This window comes from Nicotiana attenuata, unplaced genomic scaffold (genome assembly GCF_001879085.1).
Source record: "Nicotiana attenuata strain UT unplaced genomic scaffold, NIATTr2, whole genome shotgun sequence".
Classification (NCBI taxonomy): Eukaryota; Viridiplantae; Streptophyta; class Magnoliopsida; order Solanales; family Solanaceae; genus Nicotiana; species Nicotiana attenuata.
Window position 1 is genome coordinate 472,900 of NW_017670432.1, and position 21,102 is coordinate 494,001.

Genomic DNA, 21,102 nt, shown 5'->3' on the forward strand with positions numbered 1-21,102 from the left:
ATTATTTCTCTCTCTTCCGTAGCTAAACTTACCGGGATCAAAAAGAGGGAATATATTCTTATGCATCAACTGGATTCCAGCTAAAATGAAAATGTCACAGTAAAAATTTGGTTGATTAACTACAGTACACCAGTACTTCTCCTTATGTGGAAATTCCTTCGGAGAGTTGTTAGTCAGAACAAATGTAAATCCCAAAGTTGACAATGTGTTAGTGAATAGATTCTGTGATTGAACACATGTGTGGTCATTCAAGCTTGAGAAAATTGCAGTGTTAGAACTAAAGAAGTCCATGCCGAGAATAACACATACAGCTTGTACGGTGCTCACATAATCAAGGACCTTGTGTTGTCTCTTATTCTTATGGATCTTGTCCTCAAGCTGTGAGGCAAGAACAATATAAGTGGTGCAGTCCCCACCAAATGTCTCGGTATAGTCACTAAAGTATTCATCTACACGACATTAGAGCTGATTGTGACACTATAGGGACAGGATTAATGTAGTTAAAACTAACCTGTGAGGAATCAACGTGACGCCTCACCGGATATGTTTCGTTTTGCTGTCGAAAATGCTGAGCAAATTTCTCTTTGAAATGCACCCAATCGAAAAATTGCTTGTTCCGAAACAACCAATTGAACCAAGTAAGAGCTTCAACATCAAGGTAGAAGGAATGAAGAGGTAGCCAGTCCTTTTCGGAGAAGCCAAGGTAGGTGAAGTACCGCTCAGCTCGAAAAATCCAGCTCTCCGGGTTGCCGATGCCGTTAAATCGATCAAGTACCAACGCTGCCATTGGAGTCCGATGGATGAAAGCACCAATGTAACTATACCGAACTTCCTCACTATATTGATAAGAACCAGAATACTAATTAACCTTGAGATATCAAATGCAACACTCAAACTAACGAATTACAATGGAAATTATTGAAATAACAAGTAACTAACAGCTTGTTTGGATGGTTGTTCCTCGTTGTATCGTATCGTATTGTTATTCCAAAATAATGTTTGTTTTGGTTGTTTCATTAAAATTGGTTGTATTGTATTGTTAAATCCATTGTTCCGGAACAATAAAAAGTCCCATTTTTTGAAACAACCGATTTGGTGTGGTGAAATTGTTTCCTATTTATCTTTCCAATTATGCCCTCACTTATTACTCCACAATTCTATTTTACCCGTTATCTTTTTTTCTATTTTAATCCAAATCTCCAACTTATAACCTCCTTTGTTTATTTTCCAAACCACTGTTAAAGGTGTTTTGCTACCTTCTATTTTATTTTTTCTCCTAATTTGCTTGTTACTCAATTCTAATTAGTTGTGCTCCTTTGTTTTGCCTTCTTCTATCTCGCTCCTTTGTTCTGCTTTCTTATTGTACTTTGCCTTCTTCTGTTTTGTTTAAAATTATTTTAATGTATAATATTTGATAAATTTAATATTTAAACAATTGAGGGTATTTTAGTAAACTTATCAGTTACTGTACAGTACGATACAGTCAAACCAAACAACTAGGAGTATGATTTAACAATAACAAACGGTACAATCTATCCAAATATTATATTCATAAAACGATACGGTACAATACAATACAATACATTATAAAACAACGGGGAACAATGATCCAAATAGAGTGTAAGGATAGAGATAAGAATGGGGATGAGAAGTAGAACTCAAACGAAGGGGGTGAGGGAATACAACATATACTTCATGACATTTCGCATAATTATCAAACTGTTGATGAACCCCTTTTATTCATTTGTCACGTGCTTTTCTACTCAAACTGGATCCCAAACAAATCTCTTGTTGGGCTGTCTGATTCCTTGGCCTTTTCGCAGTTTAATCTTGGGCCCAACAACTTGACTAGCCTCCGTCAAAATAACTGGCCCATAAGCGTTACTGGAGTTGTCCGTGTTCACAACAGTCTTGGTGACCTCCTAAATTTGCTCGGATATTACTCTTTGGAATCTTATCTATGTTATGTTCAATTGAACACTTCGATCAACCTAAATTTATACCATTCAAATAATTTTTGCTAATATGGCAAGGTGTATGAGATACACCTAAGCGCATAAGATGTATTAATTTACCCAAAAAACTTCTCTTCTTCTTTGTTGTACCTCTTGCCACCACTTCCTCCCCTATCTACCACCATTCTGCCTCTAAGAACGCCACCAGCGACGCTACTTTTCTCATTCCCCTTCTTTCTTCAACCACCTCGCCGTTTCCACTATTCTTCCTTTTTTTTTCAAACTTGTCATTGTTGCCACTACCGTGCTTCCTTGTACGCCGAACAAAACAAAGACCGCCATCACCAATTAATGTGACCTAACATTAATAAGTCGCACCAACTTAAAAAAAATACTGATGAAAAAAAAAGATCGAAGTAGTTGACCGAAAAATCATATTGGAGTCTCAAGATTTTTCCACAGAACTCCATTTTATTGGGCATAGTTGATACAAATTCATTAAGTTTTTATGGCAAGACTCCATTCTTGAATTTTTAGAGAATCACATTCTTTTTCTCTTACTTCTTGAAAGTTATAATAGTGTAAAATAGAATGACGACGCGGGGTAACAACTGGCGGGCTTCAGAATAAATGGGGAAGGAGGGTTCAGTGTGGTGATGGGTTGCTTTTTTCATTTTATCTAGATTTAGTTTTCAAAAGCTATTTTCTTTTAAATTTGTATACAGTCGGAAAATAACATACAAAAATATACAACTGTTACAAAACTTAGCTCAAAGTAATACATAAAACAAGAAGATAGACAACAATGTAGAGAGGAAGAGAGGAGAGAATCTTATTTCTTCTATGTATTCAAGTGTGTACAATGTGATGCCCAAACCCTCTATTTATAGGATGATATAGGTAATACAAAGGGACTCCATAAACATGGTATTAACTATTGAGAACGTGGGGGAAGATCATGGAGGTGTGGGAGTTACATCCATAATGGTAAGAAGTAGTGGGAGGTTAATGGAGAAGAGTAGTGGGTGTTACTCCCTTAGGAGTTATGGATATCCACTATAATCAAGTATTTCATAACACTCCCCCTGGATGTCCAAAGATAATGTGCCTCGTTAAAACCTTACTAGGAAAAAACCCTATGGGAAAAAAATCCTAGTGAAGGAAAAAGAGTACACATATCTGTAATACGCTTTATTTGCTGCCTCGTTAAAAACCTTGCCAGAAAACTCACTGGGATAAAATCTTAGCTAAGGAAAAAAGAGTACAACGCGTATTTGCCTTCCCGTGATGAAAACATCACTTTATTCTTCGGAGACGACGAATTCCAAGCTTGTATAACAACTTCTCTAATATTGAGATCCGCAATGTCTTGTGAAGAAGTTTGTCAAATTATCACTTGAACAAATTTGTTGAAGAACTTTGGTGAATGTGCTTTATTTTGTCTCCTTCGATGGTCCTTTTTTCAATTGATATAAGCAAACAACATTATCTTCAGTATTATTGGAATCTTCTCTTCAAAGTCAAGTCACACGTCTGTTGTGTGTTGAGCCCCTTGCTTTATCAGTTGTTTATCTTGGCATGACTTAAATAAGTATCAACAATTAACTGCCTTGTAATATGATAATATGGCAATACTCTCACATGCAAATAGAATGTTTGAAGAACGAACTTCAGAAAATGCCTGCATTTGCATAACCAACAAAATCTTGGCGATATTTGTTAGAATAAGCAAATCTAAATCTAGTATTCCTTTTGAAATATAATACTAATTGTATTCCAATATCTCCACATTGAAATAAAACTATATCTTGCTAGCATATTGTTATACTTATGGTTCTAGCCAGATATATTAGTGCACCAATTGCACTAGACACAAAAATAAATCATGTACGCAATGATCGCTCTAATCTACATAAGGATCTGCCGAAGATTTATTTAATAAATTTCTTGGGAACCTTAATATGCTTCAGAACAATTTAAATCATTCAAGGATTTTCATTATATGCATATCAAATGTATTGTCATACCCCCCACAGGAGAACATGTCTCCTAATATCAGGATATTTACGAAAATTTTGTGCCACAAGTCGTCTTTATGTCTATCGACTTGATTTTTCATTTCACTTTCAGGTGTGGGGACTATCCGTCCAACTTCACATTTTTCAGGTGAAGTCAATTTCATTGCATATTTTTCATTTGGCCAATCATTTATCTGTCCAAATTCCATGACATATTTGAGCTCAAGATCCTCGTCAATATTAATAATATTGAGCGCTACATTATATTAACAACATCGTCAACGATCATTTTACATCGGTTCCATCATCGCATAATAAAGACATAACTTATCGAGATCTCATTATTTTCAGGTACCTGAGCCTCTCCCATGAGGTCTTATAAAATGTTATGTCATGATGCTCTTATAAAGTACTTGCCTCCTTATTATGACCATCTTGAACATTTGCTCCTCTCCTTCTTCAAGGAGTTTTATCTTTGGAACCGATTAGTCTATTACGCTTCAAGAGTTCCATAGATTATGTCCATCATGGACTTTATTCTATTTGGAGCATTAATAGCTGAAATATGACATTTAGTTTGGGTCAGTAAATGCGCATGGAAATATTTGCAAATGAATTATCACTTGAACTTCAAGTTCATATTTTCTTGTACGAGGATCTAATATACTCATGATAATTCATTCCATGTATTACTTTTTTTTAACTGCTCATGTTCTCCCCCTAATGTTGGGATCACCAACACATATCCCCAACCTTCATTGAGATCAATCTTTGTGCATTGTGGTGGCACAATTAAATCATATAGTACATCCATATTTCTAGATGAATATATTTGGTTCCTGACCCTGAACCAATTGTGATGGGGAGAATTTATCATAACCTGTTGGCTAGATGCGTACAAGTGCTGTTGTATATTAAATAGTATACTTAATACAAAATTTCTATTTGGAGTTTTGTTCTCATAACCAATGGTTTAGCTATAATTGGAGGCATACAATTTCTGCTAAACCAACTTGGATTTAAACCAGCATTATCAAAATAAATTATCATAATATATATTCTGGAACTGTGCTCTAATAATTTGAGCAAACAACCTTGCAAAAACCAAAGTGCAAGTTGATAACAAACGCACATGTGACCATACAATAGATGCATCTATTAAAATCATATAATAGTAAACGATCCACATGACAGGTGATTGGGCCCATACATATATATCACCTTTTATTCGTTCCAGATATCAAGGGATTCAATCCCAACCTTAACTGGTATATCATGAGAAAAAAAAACATCACAAGAAAATTCTTAAAGAATCTTCTATATCTTTAATATATGCCAATGTGAATTCTCAATTAATTTTCATATCATAATTGAACCAGGATGGTCAACCGGTCATGCCAACTAATATTTGTTTCAACAAACCTCTAGTTTACTTATGGCATGTGATTCCATCACGATGCTTATACATCTGTAGTACAAATAGAAGAAAAATCGGGTAACCTTTCATATTTACCCGGTATGAATATAGTAATATGAAGATATTCAATCTTCCTTTCATTTATAGTCTCAATATGCCAACCACTTTGGCTAATATATTTGGAACTCAAAAAGTTCCTTTTTGAGACTTACTACCACCAATGCCATGAATAATTTTATTTATAGTAACAAATTCGCTCTTTCGGAGCTCTCAATAATTTTGTACTACAAGATCTTTTGTCACACCATCCATACGGTGAATGTCTCCTTCACGAAAAAATCATATTATAATAATTGTCATGGTCAAAATCATCATAAGCAAAATCATTTCTTGCTTTACTTTTGCCTTTAATAACTTTTTATAAGGCATGTCAAATTATTTTTTGGCGTACCACATGTACGCAACCAATGACATATTAATGTAATCACATAGTAATGTTCATGATCTTTCTTTCTCTCAAACCTCCCGTAGAGGTGAGTTGTAGTATTTATTCAACCATGCATAAATACATTCTTGTGAATAATTTGTATCATATATATATTTTTACACTCACTTTAGGAATGAGTCTGCATTTACAATGCTTATCACAAGTCGCATTCTTTCAAAAGAAAATGGACTATAATCATCTGAGCGTGCCTCATATTAACAGACATATTGATACACAATTCCTTCACCTTTAAAGGATTATTTTGAGAAACCTTATTGTTCTCCTTTTTATAATTACCATAATGATGACTATTATTATTTTGGTCTTTGGCACACCACTTTCATTGAACAACCACTTGTCTTTATTTAGATTTATTATTCACCGCTATCACATTCACTTCAAGAATGGAGCAAATCAAGTGGGACAAGCTTCATGCTTTTTCATGAAAAATACATTATTTTTCATTAGTCATCATTAGATCATCAATATGGTGCATTGGGACTCAAACCCAATGCCTTACCCATATAAAAACATGCTAGGCCATAATGAGTTGGGACTCAAATCCAACTCTTATCATCATAGTGCATCAAGATCTAAACCCAATATCTTACCCTTATGGTGCGTTGGGACTTGAACCCACCGTCTTACCCTCAGTTAAAAGTTTACTGGTATACACCCTCGAGCATTTAAAATTATACCACTTTGTGATTACATATTGTTTTATAAATTTTCATTCAAGCCTCACTGGGATGGTGAAAAACAAATCAAGTATCACATACTCAAAAAATTTCAAATTCAACATAACAAAAATATTATAATAATACATAAGTTAGTTTTGCCACAATTATGAAATATAAATATTAGTTTGTATAAAGTATAAACTAACAATTATATGTATTCGAAGTTGTGCATGCATATAGAGGTGGTAGGATTACGGAAATATATGAGTTAAAGAAGTTAGAGGAAAAAATCTTACTTAATTACCGTCGTAGCAATTACCTTTTATTGCAAACTATCATCTTTAATTTGTAGTGCAATAAAAAATATTATAATTGAATAATGATAACAGTTCTAAATCGGTCTAAATATTCTTGGACCATTAGCATATACTAGTTATGCGTTAAAAATGAAGTGAAGGAAACTTACCTCATATATATTATATGAAGAAAAAAAATAGTTAGATAAGAAAAATTTAATTACTATAACTGAACAAGGTGCTATCTGCAGGATTTCGTCATTCATAATCTTAATACCCACCTTGGATACCGTCTTCTTGCTGGAACTAAACCTTTTGTGAATCGTTACGAGAGATGCCCTCCTTTCAAGTGCCATATCATACTTCATCATGCATCATAACATAAGGAGGATGCATCGTGCTGATAACGTGTTACAAAACTTAGCTCAAAGTAACACATAAAACAAGAAGATAGACAACAATGTAGAGAGGAAGAGAGGAGAGAATCTTATTTTTTCTATGTATTCAAGTGTGTACAATGTGATGCCCAAACCCTCTATTTATAGGATGATATAGGTAATACAAAGGGACTCCATAAACATGGTATTAACTATTGAGAACATGGGGGAAGATCATAGAGGTGTGGGAGTTACATCTATAATGGTAAGAAGTAGTGGGAGGTTAATGGAGAAGAGTAGTGGGTGTTACTCCCTTAGGAGTTATGGACATCCACCATAATCAAGTATTTCATAACAACAACTTATTTATACGACATTCTTCTTCTTCTTCTTCTTCTTCTTAGACGAATTACAATATGAAATTTCATCTAAAATCAATTCTAAATTTAACCAATCTCCCTCAAAATCAGGATATAAACTCCGAAAGCTATTCTCAATCGTTTGCAAGAATACCCAATACAAATAAATCATAAATTCATAAAATCCGAATATCGAACTTAAAACTTTGAAACTTTTTAATGGATGTTATTGGTGAACCCCCCGCTACTGTAATTTTAAATATAATATTGATAGATTTGTCTGAAGAGAGAGAGAGATTGGATTGATTTGTACGGAAAACAAAAAAATATCTTGAAATCCTTTAAAAAATGAGATGAAAACGTAATTTTAGGGGCTTTGTATAAATGATATACGCGAGCACTTTTCAAGTCTACTACTTTAGTGCGACAGAGTTGTGACGATTCCTGGATCATCACCACCACCAAAGGATGTGGTGCAGTGGATGGGACTGCTCCTCCCTTAACCACAGGTCTCGAGTTCGAGCCTTGGGTATGGGAAAATCCTTGGTAGGGAGCGCTTCCCCCCGAAAGGGGCCCTACGCGGCGCGAATCCGGATATAGTCGGGCTCCAATACGGGTACCGGACACCGGATGGGAAACCAAAAAAACAAAAAGGATCATCACCACATATAGGCTTTGGCTCTAATATGAGACATTGATTGAAGCTGAATAAATAAAGAAATTTTTGTACTTAGATTTTCTTATTAATGAAGTGTGAATTTATTTTTGCCCTATATGTATTGGTTGCGGTGAGAGTGAGAGATGGAGGGGACGTTATGAGGGATATCAGGTTATAGACTAAATTTAAGGGATCGTTTTTTTTATCATGGTTTTATATATAAAAATTAAATATAGATTCACAACGTAATTTTTAAGACCTAAAAAAAGTGATAATATTTATCTAAAGGAGTATATTTAGGTAAAAATTTCTTTATTTTTTGATAATTATTTTGGACCTATATATCATATGTCTCTATTTAATTTGTCACTTTTTCACGTCATACGCAAATGTTCAATAGATAGTTTTTGAGTAGTTTAAGTAGGCGTTTGGACATAAAAATTATAATTTTTGAAAAAAAATATACTATTTGGAGTTAAGTCGAAAAATGGTATTTGAAAATGTTTTTGGACACGCATTTCATTTGAAAAAATGTTGCAGTTTTGTGGTCAAAATCACTTTTCGTTTTTGAGAAACTCACTTTCGAAATTTTTTCGAAAAATTGTAAAATTTTATGGACAAACACATTTTTGAATTTTTTTTTTGAAAGAAGGGAAACTTTTTTTTTTTTTAATGAACAAATGGGGCCTAGATATTCAATCGAAAGTTAATAGCTTGTTTGGATGATTGTTACCTATTGTATTGTATTGTATTGTTACTTTAAACATAATGTTTGTTTTGACTGTTATTTAAATTTTATTGCATCGTATCATTAAATCCCTCGTTACGTATGTTTACCTTGAAAATGGTAATTGCAATTAAATTTGATTGTGTGGTTCTAAAAATACGTGATCTATTTTTATGCTAGTTGTTTAGGCAATAGATGCTAAGTAAGATATTAGGAATGAGATAAGAGCTTGTAGATAGTATAATGACCAAACCAGAGGGCTGGAAATCGGGGCCTCGAGCTGGCGTATACAGGCCTCGAGGTCGAGTCGGATGCTCGGCTAGGAGCAATCGAGGGGGGATTAACAGTTATGATAGCTTTGATAGAAGCCTTTTATGATCAGTAAAGAGCGATAAATGAAGAACAATTAATAGAACACAATGAATATAAGCGATAAATGTAAGTAATGAGATCAAGAGAATAAATTATTTGTTGATCAGATTTAACTCCAGCAAAAATTAAATTATTTAATTTCATGGAACGATAGGAATATGTGCCATTAGAAAATAATTATAACAGGCCGACAAAATAGATTATTGCAAATGACTAAGTATTAGAAACTACTTACTCAGTGTATANGGCCTTTTCTTTTGCATTGCATTCATTTTTGTAATGGCCAGTCTTACCACAGTTTGTGCAGATCTTATTTTCAGGAAGTGTGAGGTACTTGTTTTTGGGATCCCATTTTGGAGCTTGTGTCCCAAACCCAAGTCCTCTCTTGTTGCTGCTGTGATGTTCTTGCAGCCAGGAGAGTGCATCAGAAGTCTTGTTCCATTTGCATGTTCTGTCTAGTTCATGCTTTACCTTTCCTAAATCTTCCTTTAGGGCCTTAATCAATTCATCTTTCTTATATAGTTCATCTTTCATTTTTCCTAGATTTTCTTCTACTGTGAGAAATGATTGATCAACCATTTTCTTTCCTGTCCCTAATTTCAGTTTAATATTTTCATATTTGAGTTCTAGGACATTATTTCCATGTTCATGAACCTGGTTCTTCAACTCAGCATTTGTGTTGTCACTCTTATCAGCCCTAGACTCTATCCTTTTGCATTTTGCTTCTAGGATAACACATTCCCTAGACAGAACATCCTTCTCACTGTTTATTATTTCGGTTTATATACAATAAACTGTCACTATACAAAATATATACAAAATAGACTATCACTATACAAAATAGACTGTTACTATACAAAAAATATACAAAATAGACTGTCACTATGCAAAAAATATACAAAAATAGACTGTTATTATACAAAAATATACAAAACAGACATTTCGTATATGACCTGCATTACATATTTCATTCAATTCTTAGCTAATACTTACCAGATTCAGAAGTACAAAATACAATTTAAAAAGGCAAAAAATGGCTGATCTATCGCACCAAGGAGGGTCGAACCTACGACCTTCAGCTTGGAAATAGATGCTCTATCCACTGAGCTACAGGCGCTTGTGTAGTAATGCTCATTCCTTTCGGCTAGTATATGCAATATGTTTGGGCCAAAGGGCCATTTTCCGTAAGTGGGTCAAAATATGGGCTATTAAAATTTTGAGGGGCTATAGAGGGTAGTTTTCTCTGAAATTTTCCCGATTACAAATAGGGTAAAAGATAGTATTTGCTACAAGTATTAGATTCGTAATTTACGGCACTAAATTTTGTTAAAATATCATGGTATAGCCAGTTTTCACACTGGTCAATGAAAAATAGCCAGCGTTTATCAAGTCAACGAAAAATAGCCACTATTTTGCTGCAACAGGGACCGGTCCAGTATAATATACGGGAGTTCTGGTGCATTTGTGTATGAACTCCAACATATTATGCTGGACCGGTATACTTTGCTAACTCCTGTAAAATTTGCGTGAGACTGGAGCACCAGTGCTCCAAACTCCAGTATATTATACTGAACAATTATACTTGCTGGAACTCCCGCAAAATTTGCGGGAGTTCCAGCATAATTATGCTTGAACTCCCGTAAAATTTGCGGGAGTTCCAGCATAGTTATCCTGGAACTCCGGTAAAATTTACAGGAGTTCAAGCATACTTATGCTGGAACTCCCGTAAAATTTGCGGGCGTATTTTTCCGGATTTTGAACAGTGTTTTCGCTCAGATTTAAAGTGACGAAATTTCGATGACTTTTGAAACTTGACTATTTTTCAACGACCAATGGTAAATCTGGCTATTTTTGAATTTCTCCCCTAAATTTTCCTTCGATCTACACTCTTTGATAGGCCTCAAAGCCTTTCTTCAATATCGTGATCTTCTATTAAGACTGGGGTCTTTAAATAAATAAAATAATAAAAGCAAACTTTTTTCTTTTAGTATGAACATATTCAATCTCAAACTAACAAAATTCTTTCTTCTGAATTACTATATCATGAAGACCAGTAACATAAATGATCTTAATTTCCAATCAGATTACAAGGAGAATCTTGACAAAAGTTTGAGTGTCTGAGAAGTTCAATATTCTGCTGGGACCTACAATAGCCTGAGCTTGAAAGGGAGTCTGTGAGTAACATGGCTTTGCTTTTGTTGATTTGTCATCTTGGGCTTAAATGCGTGTTCATATTTGAGAGAACTCTTGTCTGAAAGGATCATACCATCATTCGTAAATGGATGGCAAATTCCTGACCCCATAAAAATTACATGTCCTCACCCCCAACCTTACTGAATTCTGTAGGTGGATAATAGTTCCCAAATTATCTTGTGGTATACTACTTGATAGAATTCCTTGCTGATTATTGTCTGACTTCGTATCAGCTGTCTATTTGAACAATATTTAGAAATGCTGTATGTTAATTTAAGAGACTGGACGATACCCTTGTTCTCCGACAGTTCAAGCAGAAGGTGTCTGTGAATGACAAGTTTGGAAGGCCAGCCATTACAGCTGTTGACAGTTCCAATAGTTGGTGGGCACTGTTAGAAGAATCTATCGTCAAAGCTAATGCTGGAGTTGGAAAACCAGAAATATTTCCTGCATCGACAGATGCACGCTATTTTCGGGAGCGAGGCCTGCCAGCAATAGGATTTTCTCCAATGGCAAACACTCCCATTCTTCTTCACGACCACAACGAGGTGAGCATTATTTACTATTGCATACATGGTGAGACCGCGGTAGTGTTGTCTGTGCTTAAACACACAGTTTTTCAAACCTATCAAACGATGAAAAGTGACACTTTATGAAATGACCGATTTAGTGTCGCGTCGTTACCTTATTATTTTCTCTCATCCAACCTTTTTTTATTATTAAATAATTATATTTTATCCTTTACCTTACTTACTTATATAATAATATTATCTCGTTCCTTACTTTTTTTTATATATATAAATAATATTGCAAGTTTATTCTTGGGTCTATTATTCAAGGGGATGGGGAGATTGATGAAGATGTCACACATCGTATTGGGGCGGGATGGATGAAATGGAGGCTCGCTTCCGGTGTTTTATTTGACAAAAAAAGTGCCACCAAAACTTAAAGGTAAGTTCTATAGAGTGGTGGTCAGGCCAACGATGTTGTATGGGGCTAAGTGTTGGCCAGTCAAAATCGCTCATGTCCAGAAGATGAAGGTAGTAGAGATGATGATGTTGAGATGGATGTGCAGGCACACCAGATTAGATAGAATCAGAAATGATTATTCGCGATAAGGTGGGTGTGGCATTGAGGACAAGATGCGTGAAACACAACTCAGGTGGTTTTGTCATGCGAGGAGGAGGGGCACAGACGCCCCGGTGAGGAGGTGTGAGAGGTTGGCATTGGAGGGCCTACAGAGAGGTAAGGGCAGGCCAAAGAAGAGGTGGGGAGAGGTGATTAGGCAAGACATAACGCATCTTCAGCTGACCGAGGACATGACCTTTGATAGGAATGTATGAAAGTCGAGTATTAGGGTAGTAGAGCACGCAGTCTAGAGTGTTCATAACAGTAGTATTAGCACATAGTCTCGCTTTCTGTTGATAATAGGTTTTTATGACTAATTGTTGTTTTCTTTCATTGTTGATCACCTTACTATCTTGTTGTTTTTATTCTATGGCTTTTTGGTACTGCCCCTTCTATTCTATATTTTTCATTAATGTGGTGTTCATGCTTTCCAGAGCCGAGGGTCTATTAGAAATAACCTTTCTATCCTCACAAAGTAGAGCTAAGGTTTGCGTACACAATACCCTCCTCACACCCTACGGTATGGGATAATATTGGGTATATTATTGTTGTTGTTGTATTGCAAGTTTATTGTTGATATAATTGGCGCATAAACAATACTACAATATATCCAAATATTATATATTATATCAAAAGTATACAATAGTACAATACAAGCAAGCTGTAAAGAAAAGAATACATATGACTTTGGCCTTTTGTTAACATACATATTCCATTTTTGATACTGTCCATTAGTTTGAAGTCAGAAGGAGTGGCGTCGGAGATGAGTTTTTGCAGCGGTAGGCGAGACAAGCACAACTCTTATCATTACTCTCTGTGTCTGTCGGTCTTGTTGTTGGTCACAGCGACGGCCACGGAAGATGCGTCGACAATCATATCAAGATTCCAACAGTACCTTCAGATCAATACAGCCCAACCTCAACCCAAGTACAATGAAGCCGCCGAGTTTATAACCTCACAGGCGAAGTCGCTAAATCTGGATTCCCAGACCCTGGAGCTGGTGAAGGGCAAGCCTTTGATTCTCCTGAAATGGGCAGGCAAGGACCCCAGCCTCCCTTCCGTTCTCCTCAACTCACATACCGACGTTGTCCCTTCCGAGCATAACAAGTGGGCCCACCCACCTTTCTCCGCCCACTTAGATCCCACTAGCGGCAACATCTACGCCCGGGGTTCTCAGGACATGAAGTGCGTGGGCTTGCAGTACCTGGAAGCCATTCGCAAGCTCAAGGCTTCTGGCTTCCAACCAACGCGCACTGTCTACCTCTCCTTCGTCCCCGACGAGGAAATCGGCGGAGTCGATGGTGCCGGAAAGTTTGTCGATTCCGATGTCTTCGTGAAGATGAATGTTGGGATTGTACTTGACGAGGGCTTGCCTTCGCCCACCGAAAACTATCGTGCATTCTATGGGGAGAGGTCCCCCTGGTGGCTGGTCGTTAAAGCTGTAGGTGCTCCGGGGCACGGGGCTAAGCTCTATGATAATACTGCCATGGAGAATCTACTTAAAAGCATCGAAACTATAAGGAGATTCAGGGCTGCGCAGTTCGATTTAGTTAAGGCGGGACTGAAAGCTGAAGGAGAGGTCATTTCTGTTAATATGGTCTTCTTGAAAGCTGGCACCCCTTCTCCCTCCGTAAGTCAGGCTAACTGTTTGATTCTGACCATTTTTTATGTTATACAAAATACTCGTACTTGAATATTGCGCTTCCCTTGGTGATACTTTTAGCAACGAGAACTTTGTGGCTCATTTTAGTTCTCCCTGTAGTATTCCTTGTCTGACGAATTCTTTGAGTCTTTGATTGAGCTTAATCATTCAATGCCATCAAGTTCTGTAGTAGTAACCTTACACACTATTTGATGGTTTTTACAAATTCTATAAAGTACTAATTTTTTCTGAGAAAAGAGCTTAGATGCTTTTCATAAAATAACAAAAGAGCTTAAATGTTACTGTAGTTTAGTGAATGGAGATAAATTTAACTATTGGAGTATATGAATTTGAACATTTCATTACGCAGTTCATCTTAATATGCTTTTTCTGCTGTTCCTGAGGTTCAATCTAACAAACATTTGGAGAGTGATTGACAGAAGATTTAGGGTGTTTTCCGCATAAATTCCTCTTTATTCGGCGGAACAACCCTTTCTTGTCAAACAGTGGCGCCCTTATTCATGCAGTTGAGATAAGTTTAAGACATGGACTTCTTTATTTCTGTGACAGGGTTTTGTCATGAACCTGCAGCCATCTGAAGCCCAAGCAGGATTTGACATCAGAGTACCACCAACTGCAGATCAAGCATCCTTGGAGAAGAGAATAGCTGAGGAATGGGCACCTGCTTCACGAAACATGACTTTTGAGGTATTAGGAATAATAGTCCTCACTTCTCCTTTTAGAGCTGCAATAGACAATCTGTAATGATGTGACAGCCTCCTGTTCGCTATACCTCCTTAGTCCTTTAACAAAGAGAGTGAGGCCTAGAACAATTTGCATTTTACTGTTTTCCTTATGTTGGGTGTGGTGCAGTGGTGGATAATCCAAAGAAAAGTGTTCCATGCCTTTCTTTTCTCCCAATCTGGCATGAAGTGTTAACATAGTGAGCCTAGTAACCAGCAGTCTATCTGAAGCTTTGATTAAGCCTGTCTTTCAAGCTACTGCATTCCAGTTAGTTTATGGAAGTAGAAAAGTCTAATCCAGGACTGCGAGAGTTTCTACATTTCTAGCTTGTTCTCATCCTTTCACTTTCTATGTCCTTTAATCAGCCATGTTTTCCCTCATATAAGGGAATATTCTGAAGTGAATAATATATAGGATTTGGCAGGCCCTACTGTTTTCAACAAACTTTAGTTGCTTCCATGTTCCGGAGAAGTTCTTGTAATAGAGACATAAGTAACGAATATCTGACTTTTATATCTTAGTATTTACTTCTCGATCCCATAGTTTGGGATTGAGATAGTGTTAGTGTTGTTGTTGTCTTCTTTGCTTCTCCAAGACTAAACCTGAATGATCCGCTCTGGGATCTGTCACTAGTTTTTAGCTATTATGTTTCTTCAATCTGCCTTCGCTACTTTACTGATGACAACTTTAGTAAAGCTTCTTGCAAAACGTCCAATTTCCGAGGAGGTTGTGTCCTTCAGTATGCTCATGCATATGCTGTATCTTTTAATTTTAATTTGTGCACGGACGCATTTCTACTTCAAGGCATGCTAGGCTTGAACTGGATGATGTGAAATGTTAGTTACATGTGGGTTTCCCATTTTAAAGGATGTCCTTGTAAGCATAGGCAGCCAGAGTTTTTGAAAGAGCATGAAAGTACTTTGAATACATCTGGATGCGCAACATATGATGGATGTGCTGAGGAAATTCATAAATGAAACCACTTTCCTTCCTGCATACTATTTGAGATTTCATTTCCTTTCACTGCCCTGTCTCTTCAACCCAGGAGGGTGTTAAGGAGGCAAAATTATGTGCCTCTTTATGCAAAAGTTTTAATCATTTTGTGAAGGAACTATCAATCCTTTTAGATTAAAAAAACATCGTAAATGGAAATTCTTTTAAATATTAACTCGTCTTGAGGTTGAAGATTGGGTGCTTCCTTTATTGTAGCTCCTGGAAGTTAAAATATTATGTTGTCATGTTCCTCGTATTAGTTGACTAATTCTTATTTTGTTAGACAACATGCTTTGTTAAAACGGAATGGTAAAAAGGATACATCATCTAATTTGTTTTCTTGTTTTCTTGGACTATGTTTTACAAGATCTTTTGAGATAAGAAACTTCACAACTTAAACTTTTTTAAAAGATAAATTAATGAGCTCAATGTTTCTAGAGAAGTTGGTCAAATAGACCCTCCAAAAAGAATGAGCGAAATAAAGTGGGATGGGTGGAAATAGTTATCTCATATCTGAGACTGAGTGTCTGAGAAGTTCAATATTCTGCTGGGACCTACAATAGCCTGAGCTTGAAGGGGAGTCTGTGAGTAACATGGCTTTGCTTTTGTTGATTTGTCATCTTGGGCTTAAATGCGTGTTCATATTTGAGAAAACTCTTGTCTGAAAGGATCATACCATCATTCGTAAATGGATGGCAAATTCCTGACCCCATAAAAATTACATGTCCTCACCCCCAACCTTACTGAATTCTGTAGGTGGATAATAGTTCCCAAATTATCTTGTGGTATACTACTTGATAGAATTCCTTGCTGATTATTGTCTGACTTCGTATCAGCTGTCTATTTGAACAATATTTAGAAATGCTGTATGTTAATTTAAGAGACTGGACGATACCCTTGTTCTCCGACAGTTCAAGCAGAAGGTGTCTGTGAATGACAAGTTTGGAAGGCCAGCCATTACAGCTGTTGACAGTTCCAATATTTGGTGGGCACTGTTAGAAGAATCTATCGTCAAAGCTAATGCTGGAGTTGGAAAACCAGAAATATTTCCTGCATCGACAGATGCACGCTATTTTCGTGAGCGAGGCCTGCCAGCAATAGGATTTTCTCCAATGGCAAACACTCCCATTCTTCTTCACGACCACAACGAGGTGAGCATTATTTACTATTGCATACATGGTGAGACCGCGGTAGTGTTGTCTGTGCTTAAACACACAGTTTTTCAAACCTATTAAACATATACTCTTAAGATGGGAAAGCCAAAAGAAATTGAGAACTCCACAATAAGGAAGAAGAAAACAATGTGATGGCTATGGTTACTCTTTACCAGTTATCAACTCTTTGGTGCATATATAAGCAACATTTTACACGACCCAAAAAATGATGTAAATTATGACCATAGCAGCTGAGGATTCACCAGTTTTCAATATTATGCCTGTGATATAGTGAATTTGACTGGACTTGAAAATTGTGTTCCCCTGTTTAAATAGTTTTGTTTTATCTGGTGGAGATCCCGACTTTGGCGTATAGTTAATATACATTCTCTATTGCTGCAGTTCTTGAACAAGGATGAGTATTTGAAAGGTATTGATGTTTATGAGTCAATAATCAAAACGTATGCATCTTATATTGAGCATCCAAGAGATGAGGCTTCAAGGGAAGAATTGTGAGCAAGTTCCATTGAAGAAACCTTGAGCTTCTTTTGTCTTGGAAGACAGGGACGTCTTTCTACTGTATGAATAAGTAACATGGATATTTCACAATCATTGACCAAGATGATCAATGTGTTAAAATTCGTTCATGTGTTACATATATTTTCCCTTATTTACTTTGAATATGGAGTTTCTCTGGCTATTGCATGTAGGAAATAGAATATTGCAGGCGATGATGAGAACAGACTGGGTCGGTGGACCTTCTTTCTTTTTCCAGTTCTAAACAAGATAAATTCATTGCTAGCTGGCTAACGAAATGTCAAAGCTAAGCCTGGCTTGTGCACCCAGTCCAATCTATGCAAATTCTTCAGAAGAGTCAATCTTCGGAAGAGAAACTACCTTTAGGCAGATGTACAACCTCAAGATATGAACTAGCTTAAATCGTATATCTAGACCGATATTTAATCAAGGGTATTCCGGCCTAACTTTAGTTTTTGCATTTTGGTTTACTTTGATCACTTTGCTGCTTGTTAGATTTAGATGGCTCTGTAATCTCTGAAGTTTCTTTTTACCTGAAATGCTTGAATATGAACTTGAAAAAAGAAAATTGACACAACACGATCTGGCAGTTTTCTTAAATTAGCTTTAGTCTATGTGTGTATGCAAGTCTTTTTTTCATAATTTTGGAACAATTAATTTTACTTGACATAAATCACCTCGAAAAATCATTATTTTTCCATAAAATGGTTCATCAACGTCCTAAAGCTCTCGCATTTTTTCCTATTATAGAAGAGTGGATGGATATTTATCAAGAAATTGTACGATAATAAACTAATCATGCTCATTTGTTGATATTATATGGTAGCCTGTTTTAAGTATCATGTATGAGGTAAATATCAAAAATGATATTTTAATTAATTGGCTGAGAATTGTGAAAAAAGGATTTTCTTACATTATCTATTTGATTTTCCCCATAATTTCTTTGATAATTTTGTTTCTCTGAGTTTGTATGTGATAATGCACGCTCATTGATTTTCATAAAAACTACGATTCAAATTAATGTGCATTATCATTATGTGAAAGCAATGACGAGATGACGTTGTGCTTAAAAGTATAAACTTTTCTTTCAAGATGTGCCATTTGTTTGTCAAACCTAAAATCAAAAGATATTATGACCCAGAAAAAAGAAAACAAAAGATAGAGCAAGATATCATTAGGATTTATATTTTAGCGAAGATTCTTTAGTTCTTCTAACTAACAACAAATAAGTCGTACTCCTTTCGACCTTTGCAACAAAATGTACTTCACATGCTCATATTGAAACCTTGTAGCATGAAAATAGATGCCTCCTGCAAGAATAGTTTTCAACTTATAAATATATGATGTCGATAGCATGCAAAGATTTTCTCCTAAATTAATGTTGGGAAATATTACAAAGAAAGAATTACAAGAAAATACACATAACTTCATACCATAACAAAAAATGGCCAATGTTTTTAAGCTTTACCCGACCTAGCCCACATTACATATTTTGAAAGCACTAGCAAATTCAAAATATATATTCTTACAACTATTGCTTCTAACATCTATGGAGTTAAATTTGTGTTCTCACAACCATTGTTTTCATTCTCTCTTCTTCTCACATCTTCTACATACGATTCAAGGGACCGTGTATTTTCTGCTTCTACTCTTGTGTCACTTGATTGCAATGTAAGAAAATTGAAGAGTAGAAGTCTACCATTGAAGACCATTCAAAGCTTTGCTTTCGAAAATGGGTATTTTTGAATTTGTTAGTTGTTTGGATTGAGTGTTATTCCAATTGATTGAAAATATCAAAAGGAGTTCAAAAATTAAATTTGAAATGATTTGGAGTAGATTTGAGCAAGATTTGAGTTAAATTTCAGAAAAGATGCTAGGAAGAAGACGAAGTCAGTTTTTTGTATAACTATGTATAATAGCGTATATGAGTGTAGAAACACACCTTATACACTATTATACACTTTTATACACCTTTATATAAGCGTCGTAGACGAACTTCTTCCACGATTTTCAATTGCAATTCTTGTTCAAAACCAGTCCAAATCTTCATTAAATGACTTCAAATTTTATATACAACCTCCTTATACTATATCAAATTCGAAATTTAAATCCACATATTTAAGCTTGTTAAAAATCTAATTTCACCACCCAAATGAATTTGGTTTGTTGAACTAATATTTGAGTTATAGTTACTGATTCAAAAATTAACTTAAAAGCTTGAGGAATCTTTTGTAAAAAATTAAATAATAATTTTGAGAACCTATTGGAGTTGGATGTTGAATTTTAGCCTTTTATTTTTGGGCTAGTTGGTTGTAAATTGAAATATGAGCTATAAAACTGAAAAGTAGGGAGCCCAGTTGTTCTAACGTGAAATTTTGAAAGAAAATCATATATAGCCACCCGCTGAAAACTTATAACAGTCGGTAGCCATAAAATTATACCCTACATATTATAGCCCTAAACTAATTATAACGGCTAGCAATTGAAATTATAAAACACAGCACTTCAAACAAAAACCATCGGGCCATATCATTGGCCCAACACCTGAAAAGAAACCCACTAGCGATGTTATTCCCAACGAATATCCTATGTATTTTTAATTCGTCTCCTTTAGTTTCTATTTCCTATGGTCTCACAAGCATTTCTGGTTCGCCATGTGTTAATTTTTTTCTTCTAATAAGTCGATAAAAAAAAACTCGAAGAAGAATTGTTGAAAAATTTTATTTGATAACTACCAAATTAAAGCACTGTCTATTTGTTGATCAGATTTAACTCCAGCAAAAATTAAATTATTTAATTTCATGGAACGATAGGAATATGTGCCATTAGAAAATAATTATAACAGGCCGACAAAATAGATTATTGCAAATGACTAAGTATTAGAAACTACTTACTCAGTGTATACTGACTAAGTATACTGTATTACAATAATTTTACACGATACACTTATGGAATTGTAGAAGTTTTATGATTGTTCTTTCTCAGGTAACTATGCATAACGTTGAAATGTATACAAAATAGACTTTTACTATACAATTTAAATACAATAGACGTCACTATACAAAAAATATACAAAATAGTCTGTCACTATACAAAATATATATTAAATAAACTGTCATTATACAAAATAGACTGTCACTATATAAAAAATATACAAAATAGACTATCATTATACAATTTATATACAATAGACCGTCACTATACAAAATAAATACAAAATAGACTGTCATTATACAAAAAATATACTAAATACACTGTTATTATATAAAATATGTACAAAATAGACTATCACTATATAAAAATATACTAAATAGACTGTCACTATACAATTTATATACAATAAACTGTCACTATACAAAATAGAC

The 21,102-nt window shown here is 35.3% G+C and overlaps 1 protein-coding gene across 1 annotated transcript; it reads left to right on the forward strand.

Annotated features, from left to right (window-relative positions):
- The first annotated feature begins 13,354 nt into the window (after window positions 1-13,354).
- Window positions 13,355-17,967, forward strand: LOC109239313 (aminoacylase-1). Its single transcript, XM_019405860.1, has 4 exons — window positions 13,355-14,297; window positions 14,880-15,017; window positions 16,958-17,197; window positions 17,603-17,967. Exons 1-4 carry the CDS (start codon window positions 13,431-13,433, stop codon window positions 17,714-17,716), a joined length of 1,359 nt encoding a protein of 452 aa, XP_019261405.1. The 5' UTR covers window positions 13,355-13,430; the 3' UTR covers window positions 17,717-17,967.
- Window positions 17,968-21,102: the final 3,135 nt, after the last annotated feature.